Source organism: Schistocerca serialis, unplaced genomic scaffold (assembly GCF_023864345.2).
Source record: "Schistocerca serialis cubense isolate TAMUIC-IGC-003099 unplaced genomic scaffold, iqSchSeri2.2 HiC_scaffold_831, whole genome shotgun sequence".
NCBI classification, from domain to species: Eukaryota; Metazoa; Arthropoda; class Insecta; order Orthoptera; family Acrididae; genus Schistocerca; species Schistocerca serialis.
This window is the reverse complement of record NW_026048443.1, coordinates 46,825-72,727: the sequence shown is the minus strand read 5'-3', so window position 1 is coordinate 72,727 and position 25,903 is coordinate 46,825. Positions and strand designations below refer to the sequence as shown.

The following is a 25,903-nucleotide window of genomic DNA, read 5'->3' as shown; positions in this document are numbered from 1 at the left end:
TCGCTCTGTCCCCCTCCCTCCCTCCCTCGCTCTGTCCCCCCTCCCTCTGTACCCCTCCCTCTGTCGGCCTCACTCCCTCTGGTCGGCCTCCCTCCCCCTGTCGGCCTCACTCCCCCTGTCGGCCTCCCTCCCCCTGTCGGCCTCCCTCCCCCTGTCGGCCTCCCTCCCCCTGTCGGCCTCCCTCCCCCCTGTCGGCCTCCCTCCCCCTGTCGGCCTCCCTCCCCTGTCGGCCTCCCTCCCCCTGTCGGCCTCCCTCCCCTGTCGGCCTCCCTCCCCCCTGTCGGCCTCCCTCCCCCTGTCGGCCATCCCTCCCCCTGTCGGCCTCCCTCCCCCTGTCGGCCTCCCTCCCCCTGTCGCCTCCCTCCCCCTGTCGGCCTCCCTCCCCCTGTCGGCCTCCCTCCCCCTGTCGGCCTCCCTCCCCCTTCGGCCTCCCTCCCCCTGTCGGCCTCCCTCCCCCCTGTCGGCCTCCCTCCCCTGTCGGCCTCCCTCCCCCTGTCGGCCTCCCTCCCTCCCTCCCTCCCTCCCTCCCCTCCCTCCCGCTGTCGGCCTCCCTCCCTCCCTCCCTCCCACCCTCCCGCTGTCGGCCTCCCTCCCTCCCTCCCTCCCTCCCCCTCCCGCTGTCGGCCTCCCTCCCTCCCCTCCCTCCCCCGCTGTCGGCCTCCCTCCCTCCCTCCCTCCCGCTGTCGGCCTCCCTCCCTCCCTCCCTCCCGCTGTCGGCCTCCCTCCCTCCCTCCCCCCGCTGTCGGCCTCCCCTCCCTCCCTCCCTCCCTCCCCCCCGCTGTCGGCCTCCCTCCCTCCCTCCCTCCCTCCCCCCGCTGTCGGCCTCCCTCCCTCCCTCCCTCCCCCCGCTGTCAGCCTCCCTCCCTCCCTCCCCTCCCTCCCTCCCTCCCTCCCTCCCTCCCTCCCCCTGTCGCCTCCCCTCCCTCCCTCCCTCCTCCCTCCCCGCTGTCGGCCTCCCTCCCTCCCTCCCTCCCTCCCGCTGTCGGCCTCCCTCCCTCCCTCCCGCTGTCGGCCTCCCTCCCTCCCTCCGCTGTCGGCCTCCCCTCCCTCCCTCCCTCCCTCCCTCCCTCCCTCCCGCTGTCGGCCTCCCTCCCTCCCTCCCTCTGTCGGCCTCCCTCCCTCCCCTCCCTCGGCCCCCCTCCCTCCCTCCCTCGGCCCCCCTCCCTCCATCCCTCTCTCTCGGCCCCCCCTCCTCCCTCCCTCTCTCTCTCTCTCTCGGGGCCCCCCTCCCTCCCTCCCTCCCTCCCTCTCTCTCTCTCTCGGCCCCCCCTCCCTCCCTCTCCCTCCCTCCCTCTCTCTCTCTCTCCGGCCCCCCTCCCTCCCTCTCCCTCCCTCCCTCCCTCCCTCTCTCTCTCTCTCGGCCCCCCTCCCTCCCTCTCCCTCCCTCCCTCCCTCTCTCTCTCTCTCTCTCTCTCTCTCTCTCTTCTCTCTCTCTCTCTCTCTCTCTCTCTCTCTCTCTCTCTCTCTCTCTCTCTCTCTCCCCCCCCCCCCTCCCCTCCCCCCCCCCCCCCCCCCCACACACACACACACACACACACACACACACACACTGGTACCAGCATCTAGTGAGCAGTACAGCCATAACAAAAGCCACCTCAACACTTAATGCAAGTAGCATGCCCGTAGCAGCAAAACCATTGACAGAGCATTGTTTAAAAAATGTGAAGTAAATTGGTCACAAACTTTTTGATATTTTTGGTAACAACATCAAATAGCATCTTGTTTTCATGTAGTAGTGTAGACTGGAATGGAAAAATCTTGTCCTTGGTATTCTCTGTGTTTGATTATATGCTGAAATACGTGGACAGAGTTATAATAAATGGCCCTCCTGCAGATGCAAAATTTTAACTCTCCCTGACCTTTGCAAAATGACATGAAAGAAGATAAATATTGATACTAAGACTAGAACAAACTGTCAGAGAAATGCAGCCTGCTGCCCAAGGCATGCTATGTTACTTTGTTTAGTAAATAGTAACTGAAAGAGCAAACTGTATTTAATTTGTTATGATTTGGATGTAAACATATGAACTGTCAGATTTGTTATTAATCATGTCTCATCAGGGAATAGTGTAATAGGTCATTCTTCGTCACGCCTACATCAGGTATGTTCCTTTCTGTTTGAACACTGCTGCTGCATTATGGTTTTATTGGCTCACACACACCATGTACCTATGTGCACCGATAGTACTTTCACATAGACAATTTCAGATAGTTTTGCAGTGAAAGTTTTCAATGTGATTATATTTGAAAGTGTATCTGAAGCTAGGTTGTATTCTGCTCTCTCTTTTGACTGCTTGTTTGTTAGTAGTAGTCATTTTCTGATTTTATAGTTGTTCATAAATGACCATAACAATTCACCATGTCACAGTTGCTGGCTGAGACTTTGCATCATCTTTACTCATATAGTATCTTTGCACACTTGAAATGTTGTAACCACAACAGGAAAGGCCGTGGGTTTGCCGCAAACGAAACGCTGCGGGATCAAATTGGAGCGGCCCGTGAACAAACAAGACGGACGAACGGAAATGGAAGGACAACAGACAACCGAACAAGACACCAAGATCTACAACCAAGTATTAAGCAATGGGGTCACAAGAGATAACCTCACAAAATCAAAACAACGTCCACTCGTAAACGGGAAGTAAGCACAAGCAACGTAAACACACAATGTCTGTAAAAGAGATATCAACTGACTCAACGCGAATACCGGACTGCTTCACTGAGTGAGAGGCAGCCGCCTAAATACACAACAGGGTATGTCGCTATTGGCTGCTGGGACCATGTGCTCCACAGTGGCTCTCACACGTTAGACTCAGGGCCAGGAGCGCGCGCAGCCATGGCTTAAGGCGCGACTGCTGCAGAGACCTCTAGTGATCATAGAATTCTGTGCCGTCTGGCGCGGATTCGAAACCCTCGGTGCTCTGTACCAGATAAAATTTCTGGGTTTCAATGCATGAGTCACATATCATTAGCAGCCACATTCTGCTCATTGTGGTAATATTCATGTGTTGTTTTTAAAGTTGTCATACACACCAGTATTCCCCAACATGTAATAGGATATCTTGTTTGAACAAAACCACATTTGTTTTGGCTAAAGTTGGTGATAAACAATGGCAAATACGAGATGGAGAAAAGAAGGCAGTGTACATTCTTAGCTGTTTAAAATATATAATCATATTTATCTTTGACAAGGTGCATATAAATTCATGACTTTATGTCAGTGAAAGGTTGCTACAACCTGAAAATGTGTGTTGTGTGTTAATTCTTGTTCAATGTTCTTTCTCCTACAATGTCTTTGCTTTCAGTTGAATATGTGCCAGAATGATGGGTTTTTATTTTTGCCAATTTATTCAGGTGTATCAGTTCATGGCTGAAAATAAATCTGACACTGTGGGAAAATTACATGAAACTATAAAGCGACTGACATTTGCAAGAGATCAGCTGCAACTGGAAGTTCATAAACTGGAGGAAAAGCTCCAAGTGGAAGTAGCAGCTTCTCGTCATCATAGTGATGAGTCAGAGCGCTTGCGAAGTAAGTAGACCACTTTGACAGTCAAACCATATTACCTCTGTCTCTGTTATTATGTGTAATTGACAGGAAGGTGTAGCTCTATACTCGTGAAGGGCTTTTGAAGAGAATACACTCTTATCCCCTTAGATGGAAAGTTTGTCTATGCTGAACTAATTCCCATTCCCAGTCATAGTATGCATTAAAGTACTAGTTCTTTTGGGACAGTTTTGTGTAATACACATTTGTGGGTGAACGAATAATTTGTCATATCTACAAGGGATGAGACGAGCTTTGGATCTGATTTGATCTGGGATGTAGGAGGAGAAAATATGATAATGTTTGATGACAGCAAGGCATAAAATATGGTGAATTTGATGTATAAGAAAGTAGAGCAACAGTGACAAAATTGGTTAGGAACTGTGCAAAAAATGGTTAAGGAAGAGGTTGTTGACCTTAATACAACAAGATAGATTATGAAAATCCTGTCAGTGGAAATATGGTAAACAACCATAATAGGCATTAGGAGGGTGTTTTGGGAAGTATGTAGAAGTTGTTGGGGGGTGGGGGGAGTTAAATATGGGAAATGATTGATATAAAATGTTTTGGTTGGATTTAGGGATTGAAGCTTGTATTGGGATCATGTTGGAGTTGTAGACTGGGATCTCTGCAGCAATGCATTTATCAGATAGCTGGCATTATCAGTCCAATAGTTAATAACTACAGTTCATCAATGCAGTGGAACATAGCTTTCTCCAGGGAGAATGGTTAGATCTGGATATGTTTTGAAGTTACATGTTGTAGCCCTTGCAGCCATCATAAAATTAGTGTCACATGAAATTTTGTTGTGGAATATTGTCAAGATTATGAGATTTTTAACATGTAATTAATTACTAGCTGCAATACATCACACGTGTACACTAACTTAAAACTGGCAATATTAGGATGGCTACAGTGATCTAGCATACACCTAATCATAAAGAGTACATATATAGCAGAGGTATATGGGTCTTTGAAGTACAGACTCGTCTGTGTACACAGGTTTATGCCTTCAGAAAGCTCTAATAACTCAAAGTTTTATCGCTATTTGCACTGGATGTGTGTGTGTATCACACAGACCCTGTGCATCGAAGGCATTAATATTGAAAGCTGGTTCACTTATAATAGAAAGCAGGACAGGTCATAATGTGTTGTATAGAAACTCAGCCTGTACTGATGAGGTGTGTTTAACTACGTCTTGTGGACGAAATGTGGTTCATTATTTCTTTCTAGCTGTTTCTTTACTAACCAAAGTTGGTTACATACCATCTTTAGATTTTGAAGTTAGAAATGCCACAGCCCTGTACATAAAACTGCATAGTAAATATTACTATGTGTAATGTTCGTAGTGACCCACTATATATCATTTTCCGTAATATTGATAAATAAAGGATAATATGAGTAACTATATCGAGGCTGTGAAAAAGCACTATGTACACTCCTGGAAATGGAAAAAAGAACACATTGACACCGGTGTGTCAGACCCACCATACTTGCTCCGGACACTGCGAGAGGGCTGTACAAGCAATGATCACACGCACGGCACAGCGGACACACCAGGAACCGCGGTATTGGCCGTCGAATGGCGCTAGCTGCGCAGCATTTGTGCACCGCCGCCGTCAGTGTCAGCCAGTTTGCCGTGGCATACGGAGCTGCATCGCAGTCTTTAACACTGGTAGCATGCCGCGACAGCGTGGACGTGAACCGTATGTGCAGTTGACGGACTTTGAGTGAGGGCGTATAGTGGGCATGCGGGAGGCCGGGTGGACGTACCGCCGAATTGCTCAACACGTGGGGCGTGAGGTCTCCACAGTACATCGATGTTGTCGCCAGTGGTCGGCGGAAGGTGCACGTGCCCATCGACCTGGGACCGGACCGCAGCGACGCATGGATGCACGCCAAGACCGTAGGATCCTACGCAGTGCCGTAGGGGACCGCACCGCCACTTCCCAGCAAATTAGGGACACTGTTGCTCCTGGGGTATCGGCGAGGACCATTCGCAACCGTCTCCATGAAGCTGGGCTATGGTCCCGCACACCGTTAGGCCGTCTTCCGCTCACGCCCCAACATCGTGCAGCCCGCCTCCAGTGGTGTCGCGACAGGCGTGAATGGAGGGACGAATGGAGACGTGTCATCTTCAGCGATGAGAGTCGCTTCTGCCTTGGTGCCAATGATGGTCGTATGCGTGTTTGGCGCCGTGCAGGTGAGCGCCACAATCAGGACTGCGTACGACCGAGGCACACAGGGCCAACACCCGGCATCATGGTGTGGGGAGCGATCTCCTACACTGGCCGTACACCACTGGTGATCATCGAGGGGACACTGAATAGTGCACGGTACATCCAAACCGTCATCGAACCCATCGTTCTACTATTCCTAGACCGGCAAGGGAACTTGCTGTTCCAACAGGACAATGCACGTCCGCATGTATCCCGTGCCACCCAACGTGCTCTAGAAGGTGTAAGTCAACTACCCTGGCCAGCAAGATCTCCGGATCTGTCCCCCATTGAGCATGTTTGGGACTGGATGAAGCGTCGTCTCACGCGGTCTGCACGTCCAGCACGAACGCTGGTCCAACTGAGGCGCCAGGTGGAAATGGCATGGCAAGCCGTTCCACAGGACTACATCCAGCATCTCTACGATCGTCTCCATGGGAGAATAGCAGCCTGCATTGCTGCGAAAGGTGGATATACACTGTACTAGTGCCGACATTGTGCATGCTCTGTTGCCTGTGTCTATGTGCCTGTGGTTCTGTCAGTGTGATCATGTGATGTATCTGACCCCAGGAATGTGTCAATAAAGTTTCCCCTTCCTGGGACAATGAATTCACGGTGTTCTTATTTCAATTTCCAGGAGTGTATATTTCTTCATTTTCATTTTTCACTTTGTCATATGTGTTTACTTATTTATGTTAAGCATTCAGAACAACTTGATGAATGAGAGTTATAAATAGGCCATTCTGTAATACCATACAGTAAAAAAAAGTAAATTCGAAGAATAAAATAAAGACAGTTCTAATCTCTCTATGAAAAAGAAGTCAGTAAACTTAGCATTTTTTCAAGTTGTATTATTTTTGTTTCAGAGCAACTTGTGGAAGTGCAGCAGTGTGTGAAGCAAGGACATAATGAGGCAGAAAAAATGAAGGATAGGCTGAATGCTCTTCAGGCTGAATTAGATGCACGTATAAATAGTGCAGAACTAATGTCTGACAATAAAGATAAAGAGGAAGTTCAGCAGCTATCCAACCGATGCATGATCCTGGAAGCTGAAAATCTCAGGTCAATAAGTCCATGAGGTGTCATGATGGTAACATACTAAACTTGCTTTCAGGAGAGTATATAGCTGACTTCTGTATCTGTTTGGAGCCTATGCTCCATCTCTAATGACATTAATCATTCACAAGCCATTAATCCTTCCTCCCTCCCTCCCTCCCTCCCTCCCTCCCTCCCTCCCTCCCTCCCTCCCTCCCTCACCTTCATGTATCTCATGTAATGGACTTTGGTAATGTGGAAAGAAGTCAAGGCTGTTAATACAACAAAATGATTTAATATTATAAAATGTTATTGTGTTGCAGTGCTAGTGTTAATTATAAAGTAACCAGAAATATTATACTGAGAGTCACTATGAAAGAGAATAATTTGCAATACAGAATTTCTTTAATTTTAACTCGGCAATTTTACCCATGTAAGATACTTAACATACAATGGTTGTTTGGTACAGGCATGAGTAGACATGTATTTGACTTATTTGTGCACTGATAGATGTTAATGCCTTCAAGTCTTTGTAGAGGTTCTTCTTGATTCTATATTTCATTCATGATATTACACTAATTTTTGAGGAAAGAGCAATGTTGGTAACAACAAACGAAGTTTAATGAATATATATGTGGGGGTACAAATAGGCCTAGATGATGTCAGTAATACACCATTTTATTTCCCAAGTTTATACACAGGGCACTTACAACTAGCTGTCCAGCACTGTTGCCAATGAGGTACAGATTGGTCTTCCTGCAGATAGTCTGCCATAGTACCAGGTACATACCTGCCCTAATGTTGCCAGTTCCCCAGTGTGGAGTATGTGATGTTCAGTTCACCATATATGTTTGTGAAATAATTGTCAAGACACACAGTTTTTTTTTGCAGAGATCTCTGCAGATGTTCTTAGAATGTACTTAGAATGTATGATCCGTGTAAGATACTTTCCTTAAGAAAAAATATTTCTGTAACTCCTTAGTCAGTGGAAACTTGCACTGGAAACTATTTCCTTCATTTTTCGAATGTAGCTGAACTAAAGTATTTCATTAATTATAGTGGGAGTTTTTCAGTTACATTATTGTTCTATTCATAATCCCAAAAATTTATTCTGCCTACTTCTTGTGTGTCACTGTTTGAGCAGACTATTTTATAGCTTATGGAATTACTTGAGAAACAATGAATTGTATGTACTAAATTTTGTCACAGTTTTGATCTGAACTATCTGTTGTTTTCAAACTTTCCACTAGCTGCCACTCCAGTAAGAGGCCTGGTACTACATTTTAGTCTTGTACTCGAATCATCAGCAGCAAAAAGAAAAAAAAATTTCTCTTATGACAATGCAAATGGAATGGCAGCTTTAAACTTGCTGCTCAGATGTGTAGCTCTCAAGGAAAGTATACAACGAAGATTCACTGGGATGCAGATGCAGGGGCAGAGATGGGGGTGATCCAAACAAAAGTATGTTCACTGTTTGTAATTCAATAATTTCAAAAGAAAGCTACTATCTCAAGCAGAAGTTTAGTGTAACTTTTAAATTTTTCGTGAGTAGGCACTTCGCACTACATTTATGGTAGAGGTGGTGTGGTGTACCAGTACAGTGGAAGACCATCAAGTAGTAACAATGACTGAGGTGAGGTTACCATTTATGGAACTCGGGCTGTATTGAAGTCATATTGGAAGTACGAGAACAGTCACGAGATGTAACGGTAATGGCAGAGTAACTTTGGAAGACATCAAATAATTGCCCACATTGGTGAAAATTTCAAAGTTGACAGAAGTGTTAAGGATATGCAGAAGGCAAGATCCAGCTAAACTTCCTCACTCATCCCCTCTTCCCTGTTGAATCGCAACTCTTTTTGTATGTGCATGGCGAGCATGCCATTGTTGTACTTTTTCCTTTCCTGTGCCATTTTTTAAATAGAAAAGTGCAAGCAATGGAGGGAATGTTGCCCACTACTGACAAGGAAGACTTCCATTGTAACCCCCTCAGATTTTGTGGTAAGATGGTGCAGTGGATAGCCCATCAAACACTGAACACAAAGCAAGCATGAAAACAGGAAGAAGGTGTACTGAATTGTGGGGGAAAAAAAGCAAAATAGAAACAGTGAACAGTCCAAGCCTCAGAATTTTAATATGGAGGGAAAAGGGATTGCCGCGCTGTCACGGTTAAGTGGTCACAGTGCTGGACTGTAAAGTGTACAAGTCATTTTCAAACCTTCTTCGGGCCATTTTTCTATTTCCACAATATTATGAACTGTCCATCCCATCATTGAAATGTTTGTTCTCTTTCCATAGTCTTGGTAGTTGTCATACTATACATTGGTTATAGAATATGAGCCCTGTGGTAAGAATATGTTATTGTTGCAAGCAAACTTAATGCATAGTGAGAGCAGGTGAGATACCTCATACTTGGCTCATAAAAATGAAAACAACAAACAAACAGGTGTGAACTATGTTACAATAAAGGAATTCAAGAGTCAAAACTTCCAAAAGGGAACACAACTTCAAAAACACTAAAAACATATGTTTTGACAGAGCACAGGTAAACTGTGTGATTGTGAAACAGTTGCATTAATTTGTTGCAGCTTATGTGACAAACTGTTACGTTTTCATTCCCTTGGGAGTGATCACATTCACATTCATACAAACACCTAACTCTGGCAAGGAGCCATATCACACTCACTTACGAGGCATACAAGTTGTTGCGTCAGTAAGAGATTCCCTTCATATGACACACGTTCTGTCACTAATGCCGTGTATGACACACCCAACTTTTTTTCAGTTTAGGATTTGGTTCACTTGCCACCTTGTCATCAAACATTTGCAGTTCCCATTCAAAAGAGATTTCCGTTCGGCTGCTAATAGAGTAGTTCTGCAGAATCTGCCAGGCACTTTATTGTGAATTGCAGAGTAATCACGTAGATGTAGAATCGACTGTCATTTTAGGTCCCTTTCTTACACCTTGCTGTTGCAAAACGATGTTACATCAAAATATTGACACAAACTTGAATGCAACAAAAAAGGAAAAAAAGGCACGAGGGAGGTTTGAACACGGCTCACCCGCCTGATAGTCCATCACCGTGACCACTTACCCACGATGCAGCTGCTCTGTCGAGCCCTCTTTATTGCATTTCGTGCCCTTGGACCATTCACTGTTTCTATTTTGCTTTTTTTTTTCAAAATTCGTTAGACCCCCTTCCTGTTTTCATGCTTGATCTGTGTTCAGTTTTTGGTGGGCTGTCCACTGAGCCCTCTTACCACTAAATCTGAGGGGGGTGTGATGGGGAGCTTCCCTTGTCAGTATGGTAGCCAGTCCATATGAGTGAGTTGGAAGGTACCCATACAGTTGCAAGCCCCGTGACTATGCAGGGAATGCAGTATTGATGCCCGTGGTATTGCCTCTCGGGATCATGATGAGTAATAGGTGCCTGTCCATTTGGGGCCACTGAGATTGTTATGGCTTGGTGGTGGCCATGAAGTAGAGCCATTGTTTGGACTGTGCACCATCATGGTATATATCACATTCAGTCAAATCTGAAGTTACCATCCAGTATGCATGAGGCTCTGGCAATCTCTTCAGACTAACCTGACTGATTCAGTGCAGACCATTACGATCCCAAGAACTTTCCCTCCATGGCCACTCCAGGAGACAAAAGCAAAATCAAGCAAACTGCAGAAACCTATTCCCCTCAGTGCCTTGTTTGCACCTGGACTGATGGAGGGTCCGTTCTATCTACTAAACCTATGCATTGGGAGAAAACTACTCCCTCAGTAAACTATGAAGTGCTTGTCTTAAATTGAAACGACAAATCCTGCCCAGTCCTGTTACCCTCTTGCAAGAAATTTGGTGACCTATCTGTTGCTGTAGCACCCCATAAGAGCCTGAACATGGCACAGGGTTTAATTTTTACCCAGGACTTACACTGTAGGGGAATGAGGAATTGTGCAAAAACTTGGATTAGCAAGGAGGCGCACTTTATATCATGTACTTAGAGTCCTGCCAGACAACTATGTTGTCACTAGAGAATTCATCCTCACTATTGAGAGGGTATTGACTTCCTAAGAATGCTAATATCTGGTATACTGTAGTTATGCAAAACCACGTTTCCCACCCTCGATGCAGTGCTTTAACCCGCTAAGTGGGTAGTTTGTGCACGTGCGCCTCTTCCGCAGTGGGTAAGATGCACCAGCATGTCGTGGTGGTGCTGCGTACTGTTCTTGCGCATAAAAGTTTTCCTTCACGTTTTCGTTGTTGAATTTAAATTGATATTGGATGGAAATGAATAAAATATATTGCAGAAGTTAACAAAACTATATTTTTACAATATTACAAGTCATTTTCAGTGTGAAACGCTTCAAAACAAGGTGCTGCACACAACAAAATTTCATATTCTGCGCACCGGTATGAAGTCTCTTTGCGAAGGCCTTTTCTCGTGCACACTACACACCTCCTTGTTGGTCTTTCCTTCATTGTGGGTGGCAGAAGGTCTGGAAAATGCCTGGCTGTAAGGTGCGTTGCTTTCGGTGTTCGAGGTGGGTGTCCTGTCCTACTGATGTCCCTTGTTGTGGTGAAGATATGGTCAGCTGTTCGCCAAGACTAATTGTGAAGCTCATTCTACTTTGTTCGCCACCATGCTTCTTGTACAGAATGTATGCATTGAAGCATGCAATGTCCTACAAGTGACGGAAATGATTCTGATAATATTTTTTCAGTCTGCATCCTGGCCATCTGGTAGCTTTGTAACAGAATCGCATGCGCCCCCCCCCCCCCCCCCCCCCCATATTCTTGTTATAGTCAGCAAAAACATGCGGCTTTTGAAGGGTTCCCTTCTTCGAGTTTACATTTAAAAATGTATTGTCACAGAAGGTGCTGACCATAACAACGTCTCTTTTGTCCTTCCATTTCCTTGCCATCTGCTTGCGTCTGTACCCTGTTATATACTCTCCTTTCTTCAGTTTTTCCTTTTTTACGAAGTCAGCGAACCCCTTCCTGTCTTGCCACATTGTGCCGACAATGTTGGTGTTAGTGCTGGTTAGTTTATCCACCAAATCTGGACTGGTGTACCAGTTGTCAAGATAAATTCAGTGGTCTTTCCTGAGTAGATCGCGTTCAAGCTCCAGAACAATTCGAGAGGTTATCTTTTCATCTGGATAGTGTCTACCACAATTAGTGTCCTATCAGTGTGAACAATATAGTCCCATACGTACCTGGAGCTGCTGTCACAGAGTTCGTACAATTTTATGCCAAATCTGCTACGCTTTGATGCAATATATTGCCTCCCTCCAAGCCTTCATTTCTGTAGCAACGACAATTCATCAGTGGTGATGTTCCTTTCTGGTGCGTATACTGATCTGAATTTACGCCGCCGATGCTCCGTAATGGGGTGAATTTTGAACAGTTTTCTGATGACAGTGCCTAGTGGGTCATACAAGGTATTGTCAGCAAAAGTGGAGGAATTTTAATAAGAGATGAAACTGCTTTTCACTCATCAGTTTCCTGAATAAGTCATGTGTAGTGTCCTGCCAACTGCAAACTCTGGGGTGTACTGGTAAATTGGAATGAGAAGCTAGGAACTGTTCTGCATATAAGTTTGTCTGTTTAGCTATTATTGTGCACAAAGCATCATCCACAAAACACCTCATCACATCACATTGTTTCAGAGGCACAACTATAACACTACTACCACTGAACAATTATTGATTACAAACTGAACTAGCATGCACAAATGCTCTAGGTACCGTCTTCTGCAGTAGTGTCTTGTTGTCAGATGTTTCTGAATTGCAGTCACTTTCACTAGCCTCAGCATCCGTGTCTTGAAAAACTTTCAGAACTGTCACTGAAATTATCATCACTTTCTAGAAGCAGCTGCTCCTCCTAGAGAAGCTATTACATACAACAGTGTCTTCATTCGTTTTGCAGCATTTCAGCTCTACTGGTAGCAATCTTTGTCTATTCAACATATGTCAATGGTGTTGCACTGATAAATAGTCATTGGACAGTAACTGTTGTTGGTATTGGGATATCTATGGAAGACTGGAATTTATTTAAAAATTTGACCAGAGGTTGTACTGGTCAGCATGGATTATTGGTGTGGTATTTTGATGCAGGTTACTTACGAAGTTCATATTCTTGTGTGGAGTTTAAAGAGTGTGCAGTGCCATGTTATAATCTCGGTTGTTTTAACAAATATTCTTTGTCATTGTTTCAGGTTAAGAGCGGAATGTGTGAAGTTGAACAAACAGTGCAGTGACCAAATTCAAATTCAGGAAGAATTGGAAGCACTGAAATCACATTTGTCAAGTCATCCTATTGGTAACTCCTTAGAAGAAGTGGATGAACTTAAGAACCAGAGGTCAAAAATGACTGAGAAGGTAGTAGTTCTTTTGTGATAATTGTTATGTGATATCTTTAGTAACATAGAAAGCCTAAAGGCTTCCAGAAAATAAGGACTGCTACTGTAAAATATTTTCTTTCAACAGTCTCATATTTTAGACATGTAGAATTGTAATTCTTGTCAGTACATAAAAAATTAATGTTATTCCTCAAAAGACAACTGCTGAAATATGCTGACTGAACTGATTCATTTGTAACGTTTTCAAAAGGAAACTTAAGGTTTTGTTTTCTTGGAACCCAATTTTAATTAGTTACTTTTGATTTATAGTTATAGTATCATTTGAAAGTTTAAAAAATTGTGGAGTATGAATTACATTGTGCAGTGACAGAGCTGTGCAAAATAGTGAATCTAGTTACCTTTAGTTAACAAATGGCTCATAACAATAGGGGCTGTATATGAATAAGCAAGAGTGGCTGTAATAGTTTATCCCCCACTCATGCTGAATGCAGCAATGTAGTGCCCAAGAAACTGGACTCCAAATTATATCCCTGTGTAGCCAACCAGAATAAGTTTAATTTGCCAGATTGATTCCATAGAATAAGCATACCCAGTTTGTCCCCCCCCCCATCTTTGTGCAGTCTGTGTCCATACTCAGTTTCTAATTGTGTTGGTGGAGGATTGTTAAACTACTAAACTCCATCCTTTCCCCACCAATATATGCAGTAGTTAAAAATATGTACAAACTCTCTTGTTATAGTTGGTTTAACCTTTGAAACCATGCTAGATAAAACTGGTTGTTTAAGCCAGTGTGAGTGAAGGTTTCTAAGGAGTGAGATAATGCAAGAGGGCCTTCAGAGACAGCATAGTCCTCAGTCTATTAGCCGTATTGTCATATTATAAACAAAACAAAACAAAATCGAAATGTAATGAGTAGGCACCCAAATCACAAAGCAAGCTTAATAAATCTATTTTTATAGCAAATAATATAAATAAAACCTATAGAAATCCACTATATTCTGGTGTGGTGTTAAACTAAATTCCTTGTTCCATTTTCTAAAAGTTAATTGAACATGATTGCATCACTTTTCAGTTCTGCTAAGTTTATTGTTTCTGCTGTGATGTTCCATGGAGACTATTCTTTGGTCAGCTTCACAATGTATAGCAAAAGTTGAGTAGCTCATTACAAAATTCAGAATAAGCTACAGTTCGCAAGATGGTTTGTAGTGCGACACCTTGACACCTGTCTGCATAATGTACACTATGTGATCAAAAGTACCCGGACACCTGGCTGAAAATGAGTTAAAAGTTTGTGGTGCCCTCCATCAGTAATGCTGGAATTCAATATGGTGCTGGGCCACCTCTAGCCTCAGTGACGGAGGCATACGTTTAATCAGGTGCTGGAAGGTTTCCTGGTGAATGGCAGTCCATTCTTCATGGAGTGCTGCACCAAGGAGAGGTATTGATGTCAGTTGGTGAGGCCTGGCACGAAATCGGCATTCTAAATCATCCCAAAGGTGTTCCTATAGGATTCAGGTCAGGACTCCGTGCAGGCCAGTCCATTACAGGGATGTTATTGTCGCGTAACCATTCCGCCACAGGCTGTGCATTATCAACGGGTGCTTCATCATGTTGAAAGACACAGTCACCATCCCCAAATTGCACAGTGGGAATTGAGAAGGTGCTTAAAACATCAATGTAGGCCTGTGCTGTGATAGTGCCATGGAAAACAACAAGGCGTACAAGGCCTCTCCATGAAAAACACAACCACACCATAACACCACCGCCTCCAAATTTTACTGTTGGAACTACACCCGCTGGCAGATGACATTCACTGGGCACTTGCCATACCCCCAACCTGTCATCTGATTGCCACATTGTGTTCCGTGATTCGTCACCACACACAACGTTTTTCCACTGTTTAATCGTCCAGTGTTTACAGCAATCAAGGCATTGCTTGGCATTTACCGGTGTGATGTGTGGCTTATGTGCAGCCGCTTGACCGTGAAATCAAAGTTTTCGCACCTCCCGCCTAACTGTCATAGTACTTGTAGTGGATCCTGATGCAGTTTGGAATTCCTGTGTGATGGTCTGGATAGATGTCTGTCTATTACACATTATGACCCTCTTCAACTGTCAACAGTCTCTGTCAGCCACCAGATGAGTTCGGCCTGTATGCTTGTGTGCTGTACATGTCCCTTCATGTTTCCACTTCACTATCACATAGGAAACAGTGGACATATGGATGTTTAGGAATGTGGAAATCTCGCATACAGATGTATGACACAAGTGACACTCAATCACCTGACTACATTAGAAGTCCATGAGTTCCACGGAACGCCCCATTCTGCTCTCTCACGATGTCTAATGACTACTGAGGTAACTGATACGGAGTTCCTGGCTGCACCTAATGTGAAAAACGTATGTTTTTGGGGGTGTCCGGATACTTTGGGTCACATCGTGTATATGAAACATTGAGACTTTCGTAGTCCTGTGAATGGGAAACGTTGGCACATAAATTGTACAGTCTGTATAATTTTGTCAAATGACGGTCAACTGTTTTTAAAATTGACGTATGTGGGGAGGAAGAGTAGGCACTTTTATGATGGAGTAAAAAAATTGCTTACACCCTGACTCACAAAATGATAATTTCGTCAAAAGGTTACTCGAACTATACTTTGTAATTGGATAGATAAAAAATTACTCACCAATCAGCAGCAGGAGAACACAAACATAAAAGGTATTATAGTTTACATGCTTTTGGAGCCAGTGTCTCTCCTTCCTGGCAGAAGGGTTGAAAAGGAAGGTAGAGGAGTGAAGGAAAAGGACTGGTGATGCTTAGGAAAAAGGGTAGAATTTGAAAAAGTCATTCAGAACACCAGGTCAGGAGAGACTTAACGGACAAGATGAGAAGGAAAGACCTTACTAGTCCTTTTCCTTCACCCCTCTTCCTTTCCCCTAAACACTTCTGCCAGAGGAAGGAACCACTGGCTCCAAAAGCAAGCAAACTTTAACTTTTATTTGTGTGCTCTCCTGCCACCACTTGGAGAGTAGATTTTTTTATCCATCAAATTACATTATCTTTTCAAGAACTGATTATTTTCATTGATATGGAACTATACTTAGATTGAGCATAAAGTTAGTAGGAAAATATATGGCTTCAGAAGTGTCTTTAATAATGGAAAAAGTTGAAATATTGGCAAGAAACATTTAAAAGTTAAGCATGAAATAAAGATTTTTTACATTTTGTAGCGTTAATATAACTATAGTCTGCAGTGTACTATTTACTCGAAGGCTTTTTGCATAATCAACTGTATTCTAACATGAATGTAACATATTAAAATATTTAATTAAAATGTTTCTTTTTTGCTTTCTAGGTGAATTGTCTTGAGGAAGAACTTGTGCTTGTGAAAGAGAGGTATGCAAAATGCAATGATGAACAAACTCGTCTGATAAAAGAACTTGAAATACTGAAACAAGACGGTGGTAGTTTGCTTAATCAGACATATGCTGTGAGTAATTTGCCTAATTTTGCTTGTTCTTAAGTTAACATTGAAGTTAATTTATCATTTTGGTAATACTCGCACTGATGTGTGTGACATATCTTGTTAATGCTGGAATTCTACTCATTTTTAACACCTTTTTTGATTTTATATTCATTTGCTGTAAGTTATTTCGATTCTTGTCCGTTACAAGTCAGAAATATTTTCACTGGGAAAGCTTAACAGTCTTCATGTGTTTTCTACAGAATACTCTTGATACTAATACATGTGTAGAAAGTGTATTTTGTAGTGATACAGTATGTAAAACTAGACACACCAGTGGATTACTTCAAAAAATGGGCCACAGGCATCTTCATTTGAACTATCATAATTGACTTCATTTTATCTATCATAATTGACTTCATTTTATCTGCTCCTCCCAATCCACTCCCACCACTTGTATTTTGCTATGAAGTGTAAGTGCTTGTAGGTGGGTCTTTTGTGAAATCCTGAAATAAGTCGTCGTCATGCACTTCTTACAGACGAATAAAATATTATGTATGTAAAGGGCTGGAAGTTGTAATGATAGAGCATTTACATGTGTAGGAAAATCAGGATAAAAATTCCACGTGTTGGAAGTTCAATTGATTTACGAAAGCCATTGCCAGTGGCCAAGATTGATGCCATTGTGCAGTTTGCGCCATACTCTGACTCAAACATTAAACTTAAAGCACATGGGTTGAGTTAGAAGAGTTATTGTACAACTTATTTACAGTCTTATATGGGCCATTGAGGTGAGGGGTGTCTTGCAGTTAGACTTCACAGAGGCACTCCAGTGCATTTGTCACTCTCATACCCCATGAAGTATTTAATTTCCTCCTCTCTGTCACATTTTCTGGCTTTTTACACTTTATGGTATTCATGACTGCCCATACTTAATTAATATCCTCTATTCTATCTGCTCCCCCCAATCCATAAGCATATGTTTACAAAACAAAATGCACACAAATGCAACAACATACCAGTGCACTTGAGTCTTTGGTGCCAAGCCATTTATTGGTGCCAAAATGGCCTAAGATACATGCCACCTAGTGCAACGTAGTAGTCAGCCATGGACCTAGCATCGTAGAACAGAGAAAGGCATATGTTTGTCTGCTAGCTTAAATTGAAAAGTTGATGTAGTGCAGAAGCTTTTAACATGGCAGTTTTAGGTGGGGGTTGTACTGAATTGTGGTTGCATCAAATACTGCTAGACGTCAGACCTGAACTACCTCATTTACAACACACTACCCACCTCAGCAAGCAGCTGTGCAGTATCCATTCGTATACGCGTTGTTTTCTTTCCTTATGTTGAAATGAGTGAAAAGACTAAGGCTGGTCGATCTTTGATTTCAATTATGACCCTCACAACACCAGAAGGAATCGGCAATCCCTGTGACCACGTCAGTTCTGCTTATGCAGAACACGAGTTTAAGCTGCTGCCATGGCAGAGGGAGGTGAGGATTGTTTCCCCACACCGTTCCTCATCTGTTTGGTGGTCAAAATTTTAGTTTGTATGTGCCTGCAGCCATTTGCCAGTATATAGTTTCCACTCACTGCACTATAGCAACTGGAAAACAGAACCTGTTAGCATATTTTGACCGCTCCGAATTTCTTCTTGTAATGTGTGAATAGTTATTTTCAGTTCTTCTGCTATTCTAAGCTCTTTGTCAGCTCTATATATAGTGTCGTCAAGTATGGGTAGCATAGCTTTGAGTGCCCACACAAGATTAGAATTAATATGCTGCAGATTATGTAAGAATAAAATTGGGCTGGGAAAAATATAATAATATCAAGAAACACTTTAGATCAGAGATCCTTTCGGTTTATCAACAGCAAAATAATGCTGCTCCTCAACAAAATGATCATTTGTTGAAAGCTTCTGTACAGGAAAAAGAGTTTCAGAAAATAAACTGTTGAAGTTTTTGCAAAAGCAAACATTCCAGTCAAAAAGTTCCCCAATCATCGCTCTTTTTAACAGTCCATTTCAAAACTCTAAGGCTTTGTCTTCACACATGTAGCATGACAAGCTTTTAAATTTGTGCAGCATTTTACAAACAACAAATGTCAGGTGCTGATTACATGTAATATTTTCAGTTACAAAAATATTTTAGCCCCCTCACAGTGACATCAGTGGTGTGATGTAGTTGAAGAACTATGTAAAAAATCCCATATTTTTTGTTTTTTTAACATATAGCACATCAGATGGAGAAGACAAGTAAGAAAATTAAATGAACAGAGGAAGAATTATACTATTCAATAATATGAGGAGATATTAATTTTTTTGTTGCAGCAAAGAAGTGACTATCAAATAATGAATGGCAATAAGAAATTCCAACCCAGTATATTTTGAATATATCATCTAGGATTCTTGATACCCAACCACACTTACCATGGTGATAAGAGAGGAGGAGCAACAGCAGTTGTTGTTGTTGTTGTTGTTGTTGTTGTTGTAGGTGGTAGGTTGTACTGGTGGTAGTTGTAGGAGGGAGAGGAGAAAAAGTAAGGAATAATTGATATCTTATGAGCATGAGTAAATACGAAGTTTGACATAAAAAATAAATTAAAAAAAAAGAGCAAACCACTCCCTCATCCCCTCTTGAACCAGAAAATAAAGTTAGCAGATGAGCAGTGTTAAATGCTAGATTGTCATGTTTCTTACATGGGAGGAAGATGGGGGAATGTGCAGTGAGGCACAAGTTAGAAATGCAGTTGCTTTCTCACCTTTTTTGATTGAGTGTGGAAAGGAAGAGGAGGGAAAAGGGGGGGGGGGGGTGAGAGAGAGAGAGAGAGAGAGAGAGAGAGAGGGAGAGAGAGAGAGAGAGAGAGAGAGAGAGAGAGAGAGATAGAGAGAGATGCTCTACAAGGAAAACTTTCACTGGAAGCTGGACATAGAAGAGTCATTGGCTTCAACTGACAATGGCTCAAGAAATACACAAAGTGCTTGAACTTTAAAAAAGAAGCTACTGCTCGAACTGAAGAGGAATCATCTCATTAGAGATTTAAAATAGCTGCAGAAGTAAATAAATAGCATATCATCTGATAGAGATGGATGAAACAGAAAGTGGTGCAAAACTGAAAGAAATGAAGAAGTATGCTCATCAGGCAATGGAAATCGATGTGAGGCTGCAGAAGTAAATAAATAGCATATCATCTGATAGAGATGGATGAAACAGAAAGTGATGCAAAACTGAAAGAAATGAAGAAGTATGCTCATCAGGCAATGGAAATCGATGTGAGAACAACAGATATTGATATAACCAAAATACATGGTTCAAGAGGAAATTCCCTTGCTTGTAGGGAAGGTAATCAACATAAATTTGTCTGGTATGCTTACAATAGTATCAGCAATAGCTGATCATTGTCTAGACATTCAAGAAGACAGTAAGGAGTTTTACTTCACTGTATAGATATACTCTGAATTTTCTGCTACACAGAGCAGTATCTGGGGTGTGTGTTCCACAGTGGAAAGTATTTGTATCTAACCTGATAGTATCAGAACATAGCTGTCCCACAGAGGATACCTAGCTCCTGACAAACTTATGATTTGTTCTTTATTTAGTCAAATTAATGACTAACACACAATCCAGGATAAGTATGAAAGAAATGCAAACAGTTGAAAAGATGGTGATACTGTTGATACAGTTAATAAAGGATACAAATGAAATAGTAAGAAAGTCTCCAGCCACTAATTTACATTTTCATCAACTGTTTTTATGCAATGGCAGTATATATGGAAAATTCGCATTTGGTATTTTTCAAGATAAATGAAAATGAACTGTAATGTCATAATTTTCCATATTTGTATTAAATGATTGCAATAATAACATTGAATGGTTGCCAAAATAAAATTGTGGAAAACAGTTGTTGCATAGAGAACTATTACAAAGTATCTATTAATTTAGTCACACATAAGATTTGTGTGTGTCATAAACAATGAAATGGATATATCATTCTGATGTTACTGTCCTGTTAAAAGGTGTATTCACTAAAAAAAATATTGGTTGCAAACCGTGAAATGTATGCACAAAAAATTAATCGAAGTGTGGAAAGCTTCCGTACTTTAACATGTTGAAATGTAAAATCAGAATGTTAAACCACTTTTGCACAGAAAGAGTTATGATTGTTACCTGGAAAGCTCTGAAGTGCTTAAGAGATATGAGCTACAAGAGACATGAATTTATCATCATGAATTGCATAGGACAGTTCTTGGCAGTAATGTTACTACAGGAAGGAGGAGAGTGTTGGACAAATTGTGATACTTTTTGGTGTTTCAAGAAATTATTACTGTTTCTAAGCTAAGTCCTGTTATATGATTGTTGGCAAAAGCAGAAACTGGAGTTGAAGTGACTAATGGGTAGCTGTTTAAGGAGTATATCTTTTGTATGCATATCTTTTCTTTTCTGTTCTTTTATTTCCCGTTTCTGCTTTCCAACTTGCCTCTTAATATTTTTTCGTGCTTTAGTACAGCTTTATTTGCTTGCATTTTCTTTTGTGTTTGTGTATATGTAAGTGTTCTCTTTTGTTAATTATTTTCTTGTTAATGTTTTATTTTTATTTCAGTATTTCTCTCATTTCTGTTGCCATTTGCAGGTGCCTGTTCACTTATTTGTTTCCATGGCCTTCGCTGTTATGGCTATTGTGATGGTCATTAACCAGTTGGTGTGACCACAGTTATTAGACCCTTCATCCTATCCTAAATAATCCATTATCTTTATCACCATTACAGCAATACTCTAGGCCAGCTTCTAGCTTAAGTCTGCCAGTCCACATTGAAGGTAAAATTTTATTTATTGACCATGGCGTTCTTATGTAACTGCCAATGTGTGATGACATCCCATTATTTCCCATATAAACTGAATGCTATTTGCGTGCCTTCTTCACATAACAAGTGGTGTGGACGTCTAAAGTGCTTGGGTACCTGTATCTTTATTCTTCAAATAGCTTTCCTTACAATCAAGCTTTTAATATATTGCATTATAAAACAGTGTTTTTGGCTTGTTAGATAGTTATTTGTAGATCAGCAGTATTTGGATATATATTAGTGTAATTTGAGTAGTACTTACTTAACAGAAACTAAAGTTATTGAGTCTCCAACTCTATTCAACAGTATCTATTTCCCTACCAGAAAAACATACTTTTATGTGGACACATTAGATGTTTCTGATAACAGTTCAGCTACCAATATTTTATACTTATTGCTGAATGTATTGTGGAAGCTGGTTATTTCCCCATTATATGGAGTTAATTCGTGGTTTACTGTAAAGTACCAAATCTGATCAGTCTCGGCAGTCACTTGCGGCAAAACACTGCTTGACAGAAAGAAATATCTCTGGGTGATTACACATGGTCATATACCACAGTTTTCTCGTTGATACATTATGCTAATCGGAAGTGTGGGTGGTCCTACACAGCATAAGGGGTGTGGTCATTAAAGACAGTGTCCCATAAATTTTCAAAAATATCTACAGACAAGTGCCAACATTACTTTATGTGCAAAATGTTTTAAGCATTCTGTCACACGTCTTACCAGAATACTGGTTAAAGATATCTTTTTGTCCGTTTACATTTGTTCACAGTATGGGAATTGGATATACCAATGAAAATACATTGAAGAGCCAAAGAAACTGGTAAACCTGCCTAATATTGTGTAGGGCCCTGTGAACACACAGAAGTGCCACAATACGACGTGGCGTGGACTCGGCGCATGTCTGAAGTAGTGCTGGAGGGAATTGACACTATGAATCCTGCTGCAGGGCTGTCCAAAAATCTGTAAGAGTACGAGGGAGTGGAGATCTCTTCTGAACAGCACAATACAAGGCATCCCAGATATGCTCAATAATGTTCATGTCTGGGGAGTTTGGTGGCCAGCGGAAGTAGCAGAAGAGTGTTCCTGGAGCTATTCTGGATGTGTGGGGTGTCACAGTGTTCTGCTGGAATAGCCCAAGTCCATCGGAATACACAATGGACATGAATGGATTCAGGTGTTCATACAGGATGCTTAAGTATGTCACCTGTCAGAGTCATATTTTGGTGTATCAGGGGTCCCATATCGCTCCAACTGCACACGCCCCACACTGTTACAGAGCCTCCACCAGCTTGAACAGTCCCCTGCTAAGATGAAGGGTCCATGGCTTCATGTGGTTGTCTCCATACCTGTACACATCTATCCACTCAATACAATTTGAAACGACACTCGTGTAACCACGCAACCTGTTTCCAGTCATCAACAGTCCAATGTCGGTGTTGACAGCCCCAGGCGAAACATAAAGTTTTGTGTCATGCAGTCATCACGGGTACACAAGTGGGCTTTCAGCTCTGAAAGCTCATATTGGTGATGTTTTGTTGAATGGTTTGCACGCCAACACTTGTTGGTGGCCCAGCATTGAAATATGCAGCAATTTTTGGAAGGGTTGCACTTCTGCCATGTTGAACAATTCTCTTCAGGTGTCATTGGTTGTGTTCTTGCAGGATCTTTTTCTGGCCGCAGCGATGTCGGAGATTTGATGTTTTACCAGATTCCTGATATTCACAGTACACTTGTGAAATGGTCATATGGGAAAATCCCCACTTCTTCACTACCTTGGAGATGCTGTATCCCATCACTCATGCGCTGACTGTAACACCACATTCAAACTCACTTAAACCTTGATAACCTGCCATTGTAGCTTCATAACCGGCCATTGTAGCAGCAGCAACCGATCTAACAACAGCAACAAACATTTGTTGTCCTATATAGGGATTGCCGACTGCAGTGCTGTATTCTACCTGTTTACATATCTCTGTATTTGAACATGCCTGCCTATACCAGTTTCTTTGACACTTCATTGTATTTACAGCCGAGATATCTGCAGTGGTCTCTATAAAATTTACCTAAGTGTCTGGCCTCACAGAAGCCCTTCTGTGTGGTTATGAGTTTCTGTTTGCAAGAAATGATTAATGTGAAAGGTGGTGGTGGTGGTGGTGGTGGTGATACGTATTTCTCTACACAACACACCAGCAGTTAGGTGGTGGTGGTGGTGGTGGTGGTGGTGGTGGTGGTGGTGGTGGTGAAAATAGCTTCCTGTCTATTCAAGTTTGTAGTGCATGCCATTTCCCCTCATCCCCTGCCTAAAAAAATAGAAAAAAATATCATCATACTGATTATAAAATCATTCTGTTCAGAATGAGACTATGTTAGTACTGAGGATCTGTTGTAGTGTGTCTAAACAGTTGTTCTAAAATTGTCCATCTTAAGGAACAGAGGTAGCATTTGTTAAGGTAACTGTTACAAATGTTTTAGCATACAACCACTAATTTTAGGAAAACAATCCACAGCAACATGTTTTGGGAGTCAACCTGCTATCACCTGTATGTCTTAAGTGAATCCTGTATGAAATGCATGTCAAAAGCAGTCAAGGTCAAAGTATAAACACAAAAAAAAAATTATTTGGACATGATGTTGTTGTCTTACTTCAAAAATGGCAGCACGAGATTCCCCACTCCCCTTATCTGTGTTACGACACATCCTCCAAAGTGTTGTTTCCGTAATGGGCTAAAAACCAGTTATTTCAGCAGCCTCTCGATGCACCAGTAGTAAATATATGTATGGCAATGACAGAGTGTGCTGAGCCATTAGCCATTCCATAACATTCTAAGTATGATACATGGGTATGGAGGGAACCGCAGTATAGGTTATCTGTGCAAAACCTTTCACCATCCATAAAAAGATCTAAAAACCCATTGAAGAAGGCATTACCATTCTCACTAGTTTGTACATAAAGTACATTATCAAACAACCGGGTGAATTAATGTTTCAAGCTCCTCGGGTAAGTCAAGTTTCTTTATCCACGTGTATCATCTTGAAGTCCTCTTCTATGCCTTTCAGGGTGTGATTAGTTTCATGTACATGCTCACAACTATTGATCTGCCATGGTTGCCCAATCTAAAAGCGTCTGAGTGATCCCTGTATATTATCGAAAATTGCCTGCCTTTTATTCCTATATATTTTACATTATATGATGAACATTGTATTTTATAAATGCCTACCTGTTCAGATTTACTTATGCTATTGCCAACTTCATGTTTTAAGCTGTGTCTCATTAATTCTTTTGCTGGACATCGTAGGGCTTAAAAATGTTTAAAATTTTAGAAAGCATTCTTGTCTGGAACACAGCAATCGGTATGAAATGTTAGAAAACAATAAAGAGTCTCTATCACAATCGTGCCTGGTTTTATTGATTTTTAACATTGAAAAATATTTGCTAGTTTCTGTGAAAAATATGGTAAAGTGACAGTCTCCTTACCCATTGCTATTTTCTCTTTCTGTTCCTTCTTGCCCATGTGGTTAAGACAAATAGTTAAGAAATTCTCGACAAGACACAGTGAGCATGTAGATGATTTTAGACTGGGCAACTACAGTAGATCGGTATTTGCCAAACATATATGTGAAACTAGTCACCACCTGTGAGGCAGCTTAAAAAGAGGTGATGCATATGGGTAAGAAAGGAAAGAAAATTGACGTGCTTGAGGAGCTGGGAATAGCAATCCTTGGGCTTAAGTTTGCCAATGTACAAACTGGTGAAAGGTTCACGCCTATTTCAATGGATTTTCAGACGTTCTCAATGTTGGTATTACTTTGATAAATGTGAACAGTTTCACACAGATAACGGGTGTAGTCTGTTCACGAACTAATGGTGCATGGAGAGGCAGCTGATGCAATTGGTGTGTAGCCCCTTATGGAAGCAATGCTTTGGAGGATATGGGGTAACAGAGACAAGCAGAACAGGTACTCAGATGTTGTCACTTTCAAAGTACCACGATGATTTCATGTACAAATAATGTTATTTGTTTCTATATTTTGACTTTTTGTGCTTTCAAAGTTTATTTAATATGAGATTAACTTACACAGCCAAATGATGGAAGCTTGACTCCTCTCTATTGTTGACAAAGGCCATTGGCCAAAAGCTTTAAGTATGAAAATCTTTTTGTTGTGCCTGTCTACAACTCAAAATTTCTATGGTGTATATTTTGTTCGTAGTATGTCACCTACTCAAGAATACAAAGTTATTACTGAGAAGTATGGAAGTCAGTGTTCACAAGTGCAATCAAATTGCAGATTACAAGACTTTATTTAAGATGAAGGAGCAATATCTACGGGTGAGAATGAGATTTGTAGGCGTGATGTAGCACTCACAAAAGAATATAAAAATATGGGAAAGATTGCTTTGAGAACATGATGTGGTCAGAGATTGACAATGGACAACTTAG

The 25,903-nt window shown here is 41.9% G+C and overlaps 1 protein-coding gene across 1 annotated transcript; it reads left to right on the top strand.

Annotated features, from left to right (window-relative positions):
* Positions 1 to 3,356: 3,356 nt before the first annotated feature.
* On the top strand, positions 3,357 to 21,427 carry LOC126452201 (centrosomal protein of 135 kDa-like). Its single transcript, XM_050091039.1, has 5 exons — positions 3,357 to 3,532; positions 6,630 to 6,825; positions 13,011 to 13,173; positions 16,511 to 16,645; positions 21,248 to 21,427. The coding sequence occupies exons 1-5, from the start codon at positions 3,367 to 3,369 to the stop codon at positions 21,320 to 21,322; spliced, it is 735 nt and encodes a 244-aa protein (XP_049946996.1). The 5' UTR covers positions 3,357 to 3,366; the 3' UTR covers positions 21,323 to 21,427.
* Positions 21,428 to 25,903: the final 4,476 nt, after the last annotated feature.